Source organism: Propithecus coquereli, unplaced genomic scaffold (genome assembly GCF_000956105.1).
Source record: "Propithecus coquereli isolate 6110/MARCELLA unplaced genomic scaffold, Pcoq_1.0 Scaffold165, whole genome shotgun sequence".
Classification (NCBI taxonomy): domain Eukaryota; kingdom Metazoa; phylum Chordata; class Mammalia; order Primates; family Indriidae; genus Propithecus; species Propithecus coquereli.
In genome coordinates this window covers 1,244,033-1,249,175 of record NW_012141080.1, presented here as the reverse complement: position 1 = coordinate 1,249,175, position 5,143 = coordinate 1,244,033, and the positions used below count along the sequence as shown (strand labels likewise).

The 5,143-nt window shown below is 43.3% G+C and overlaps 1 protein-coding gene across 1 annotated transcript in view; it reads left to right on the top strand.

The window, feature by feature from the left end:
- Nucleotides 1–4,555, top strand: part of RFWD3 (ring finger and WD repeat domain 3) — a 75,194-nt gene extending 70,639 nt beyond the window's left edge. Inside the window, exons 9-12 of the mRNA XM_012641512.1 lie at nucleotides 439–454; nucleotides 552–831; nucleotides 3,242–3,453; nucleotides 4,352–4,555. Coding sequence (XP_012496966.1) covers nucleotides 439–454; nucleotides 552–831; nucleotides 3,242–3,453; nucleotides 4,352–4,495 — 652 coding nt within the window. The 3' untranslated portion in view covers nucleotides 4,496–4,555. The remainder of the gene's footprint in view (nucleotides 1–438; nucleotides 455–551; nucleotides 832–3,241; nucleotides 3,454–4,351) is intronic.
- Nucleotides 4,556–5,143: the final 588 nt, after the last annotated feature.

Genomic DNA, 5,143 nt, shown 5'->3' with positions numbered 1-5,143 from the left:
TTTAGTTACTTTCTGTGTGACTGGGAAAATGAAATAAATCATGCAAAGTGGTCACTTGGGCAACTTCAGCAGAAATGAGTGCATAGGAACATAGTCCACAGGCTGATATTTCTGAGAGGATTCTTGGCGTATAGTCCTGGTCATCTGCTTGTGGAAAGAAATTTAGAAAATCTAAAAAAAAATCTTGTTTCTGGATTAAAACATAGTTGCTTTTGGCTACATTTTAATTGCAGGGTCTGTCAGCTACAGCTTGGAATCTTTATTTTGTGATGTATATAAGCTTTGTTTCCTTGCTGACTTTCCTTGTCTTTGTGGCAAGGAAGCTTTCCAGAAGCTTCACATCAGTCAAGTAATTGTGATCCTGTATCCATTAAATTTCCTAGTCCTTTTGTTTTTTTCCATTTCTTTTAGAGCTTTTGGTGTCTCCCCTGAAATCAGATGCAGAATATTTTATGTATGCCCTTGTGTTTTTATAGAGAAGGTTGAGAGTTTTTATCATATGTCAGAGGATACCTCTTCTGTAGAGGTAGAAATATACTTGAGGGCTGCAGGTAGCGGAGTTTGGAGCAGTCCAAGTTTTGGAATGTGAGACATGGTTTCCTTTCTTTTCCTGCAGATGCCCACTGGTGTCCCTGTCATACATACCCAGAGCTGCCTCAGGTGCATTTCCATATGGTGGGGTGCTGGCTGGAACCTTGGAGAACGCTTCCTTCTGGGAACTGAGAATGGGTTTTTCTCATTGGCCTCATGTGCTGCCCTTGGAGCCAGGAGGCTATGTAGACTTTCAGACAGAGAGCAGCACCCGGCACTGTCTTGTGACCTACAGGCCTGGTGAGTGTTAGAGTGTCCTCATGGGGCTTCCTGTGGTTTGTTTGGGAGAAGATTGGTAGAGAGGAGGGAAGGAAAGCTTGATCCCACCCTGTGGTAGGAGTGGCTGTTTTAAGCCCCTCTTAGGCTAACAGGTTATGTCACAGCTCTTGCTACTACACTGAGATTGATGGCTCCAAGTTCCTCCACTGAGCCTGCCTCCCTTCTCCTTACTTGTGAGAACTGGAACATATTCTGCCCGATACTCCTGGAAGTGAATTAGGCACATATGAGGCCCTACAACTTAAAATGGTAATGGAATGAGGTGGCCAGCTCTTGATGCCCTTGAGCAAAGTTTAGATCAGTTTTGTGTCTTCTGCCTGTCCCTTGGTTCACCTAAGAGAAGGACCCAAATGAAGGCACCTGTGTAGTGCCCAGATTAAGGAATTATCTATTTCTCCTTACTGGGGGCCAAGAAAGGTAAAGAGAAGGTGGACAACCATGGTTGTGTTGGTTTAGCCAGCTAGATGTCACTGCCTCCAGAGCCAGGGTTGAATCCCTGATAGCTGACTGTGTTTAAATTCACAGGTTCTTTCTAACCTAAAAGGCATCATGAATCTAAATTCCTGATGAACCATACTGATTGATGATCAGTGTTGTAGATTTTTACCTTTCTAATTTGGTCATGAGGTCTCTCTGGAGAATGGCTATAATCTCTGGCTCTGCCCTAACAGGGCTCCAGGGATTTGGTCATGAATGTTTACAGTGTGCCTTTCACAGGACACTTCTTTATCCTGGCAGGTGCGCTAATGCCTAAATGTCCAACTCACAGGAAACTTGTTTATACTGGCAGGCACCCTTGTGGCTCTTTTTTAACCTGTGTCCAGTCTATTCCTGCTAAGATGGCCAGTCTAAGAGAGCCCTGACGAGGAAAGAAGTTAGGTTCAGGTGTGTTGGTCAGGTGAGACAGAGGAGGCAACTCAACAAAACACAGCAGATAACAAGCAGTTGATTACTTACAGATCCCAGGGAGAAGAGGGCAGCATGCTTGGAAGGGCCAATGGGAAGAAGAGGGAGCCATCCGGGATATTCATGCTCAACCACCAGGCAGGGAGCGAGGCAGGGGACTTGTAGGACATGCCTTTATTAAGGGCTAGGGCATTGTCCTTTAGGCTTTCCCTCGAGGGTTGTGGATTAGCCGGTTTAAAGACAACATGTACAAAGCAGGGGAATTTACGCGACTCTGGTGCTGCCCATTAGGTTTTATTGTGGTCAGCAGCTGTGGAATGTATAGGGTTTTGGGTCAGTGGGATGATGAACAAGCGGACTATATTGCAGACCACCTCTTGGCAAGAGGAAGTTTTAGCTAGGCCAAAGGTGACGGTATTTCTGGGTTTCACACAATTTATGTTACACCTAAAAATGGATGCCGAGGCGGCAACTACATTAAACAAATTTATGATAGATAGATATTTGGTCAGAGTTAGTCATTGAATGCTCACACTTCTGGTAGTTGTGGGTAGATCTCATCATTTTAAGGTTTTTTTATTTTTTGTATTTTTGAGACAGAGTCTCACTCTGTTGCCGTAGCTAGAGTACAATGGCATCATCATAGCTCACTGCAACCTCAAACTCCTGGCCTCAAGAGATCCTCCTGCCTCAGCCTCCTGAGTAGCTGGGACTACAAGTGTGTGCCATCATGCCTGGCTAATTTTTCTATTTTCGGTAGAGATGGTCTCACTCTTGCTCAGGCTGGTCTTGAACTCCTGACTTCAAGCGATCCTCCTGCTGTGGCCTCCCAGAGTGCCAGGATTACAGGCGTGAGCCACCATTGCCCGGCCATTTTAAGTTTTGTTTGAACTGGGAAACTGTCAGCCGGCTCTTCTGACCTTTTAGGCTCCACATCCCACAGGTTTGCTGTCTCCAAGGCTGTCATTTGCTGTGACTTGTGTAGGAAGCTTGGAGTCCCATTTTGTTCTCCTGCTTTTGTTTGCCTCCCAGCAGAACCTCAGATACATGTTCCTCCTAGAATAGTATGCTTTCACTTTATAAAAACTTGCAGTTTGGGGCTAATGGGGTTCTCACTGATGGAAGGGAAAAAACCTTATACTTGGAACTCTGGAGAGATAAATCCCCCAGGAGAGTTCTGGCAAGATACAGTGATTTTACTAAAATGGTTAGCTCATGCTCAGAATTGTTTCTCTTGTAGGCAAAAACTTGTTGTAGATAACTTGCTTCATCCTAGCCTAGGGTTCTGAATTTCATTTATGCTATATTGTTCTTGTTACTGTGTTTGTTTTGTAATGATTCTTAATGGTTTAATACACTTAAGGCTTTTCCATCCAGCTAGGATATAAGTGTCTGAGGTTCAGGTACTTGGTTAATTTCTTTTGTAGCATCCCCATGGTGCAGCACTGATTTCTCTGTCCCATAGATAAAAACCACAAGACCATACGAAGCGTGCTGATGGAGATGTCCTATACACTGAATGACACTGGAGAGCCAATCTGCTCCTGCCATCCTGTACAAACATTCCTTGGGGGATCCACTTGTAAACTCCTGACCAAAAGTGCCATTTTCCAAAACCCACAGAATGATGGCAGCATACTGGTGTGTACTGGGGATGAAGCATCAAATTCAGCCCTGGTGAGCCCGTTATTTGTTTATTTTGTATAAATATTGGTAAGGGAAAACATGAACATTTTTATACAGCAGAAGAAAAGACGGGGAGGTTGGATCTGCTCTATGTTAAAAGAAACAATTAAGATTTATAATCACCAAATGTAATGTGGGCCTTACTTGGATCCTGATTCATACAAACTGAATATAAAAAAGGATCAGAAAAGTTTGATTATGCACCAGTGTTAGATAGAATTATGGAATTACTGTTCATTTTGTTGGATATGATGACATGTAAAGTGTCAGGTGAAAGAAAACGTCTTTTTAGAGATGCATATTTAGTATGTAAGGGTAACATGACATGAAGTCAACAAAGAAAAAGCAGGATTGATAAAGCAGAAGTGGCAAAAGCTTAAGCTTTTTTTTAAAAATCTCCCTCAAGCCTTTGCGAAGAAAAAGCATAGTAATTGTTGAACGTGGATGATAGGTGGCTCATTGTACTATTCTCTTTACTTTTTAATACTCTAAAATGTTTTTGATAAAACAGTTTTTAGAAAGGAAAAGAAAGTACTAATTAGAAGGTAGGCTCCATGAGGTCAGGGACAGAGACTTTGTCTTATTGATCCTTCAGTCCCTAGAAAAGACAAAACCTCGAAGAGTGCCTTGCACATAGATTGAAGGAATGAATGCTAGGCTTGGTTTACAGGTGCACTCATGGGTGGAGTAATTGCTGATTACAGTAGGTGAGTCCATACCTGAACTATGTCCAGCATGCTGGCTTTGTGCAACCTTGTGAAGGTTCGGGCCAGTCTGCTTTGCTGCCCATGAAGTGTTCTCTCTACAGCTCTTTTAAAGTTGTTTTATGATAAAGCAAGTCCCTCGGCTGAACTGACTGACTCTTGGCCTTTCTACTTGCCTTCTTTAGCTATGGGATGCTGGCAGTGGCTCATTGCTGCAGGACCTGAAGACTGATCAGCCTATCTTGGACATCTGCCCATTTGAGGTGAACCATAACAGCTACTTGGCTACCTTAACAGGGAAGAACGTCCTCATCTATCAGTGGGAGTGACCATGGTCTTGAGATCTTTCAGGCATGCTGCTGGTTAACTTCAAATGTTTGCTAGTACCTAGCAGCCCTGAGCAGGATCCCAGCATTTTGCCTGTAGCCTGGAACTTTCGGGATCGTGGTTCATTTGGATTAGTATGATTCTAGGACTCCAGGTCACTGATACACTACAAATTGTGTGTCTGCTATGTCCATCAAAAGAGTACGTGACTGGTACTCCATCTACATTATCCATTTCTTGTGTTTAAAGCCTTCGTGAATCTTTGTTGGAAATCTTTATTTTCTATCTGACTTTCTGAGGACCTTGGAGAATGTCCTCTCAGCAGTCATTTAGGATATGAGTGGGCACCAAGCATTTTCTGGAGGATATGACACCTCATCTGAGTAGTCTTGTCACTTGGGCTTTGGGAGTGCTACCTCCTTGAAGGGACTAATCACTTTCTTGATGCTGATTGGATGCAGCCTAGATGTAGAAGAGTCTTTATTCAGTTGAACACAAGAGGGCATTGTAGACCCTTGTGTAGGATTTGATTTATTTTTGACCTTGAAGGCTGACAACCTCTTATTAGTAACTTGGTCTCATCCCCACAGAAGTGTATGGTAGAGCACATCTGGTGTGCTTTGTGTTGACAAGTTGTTCCAGGCACAAGG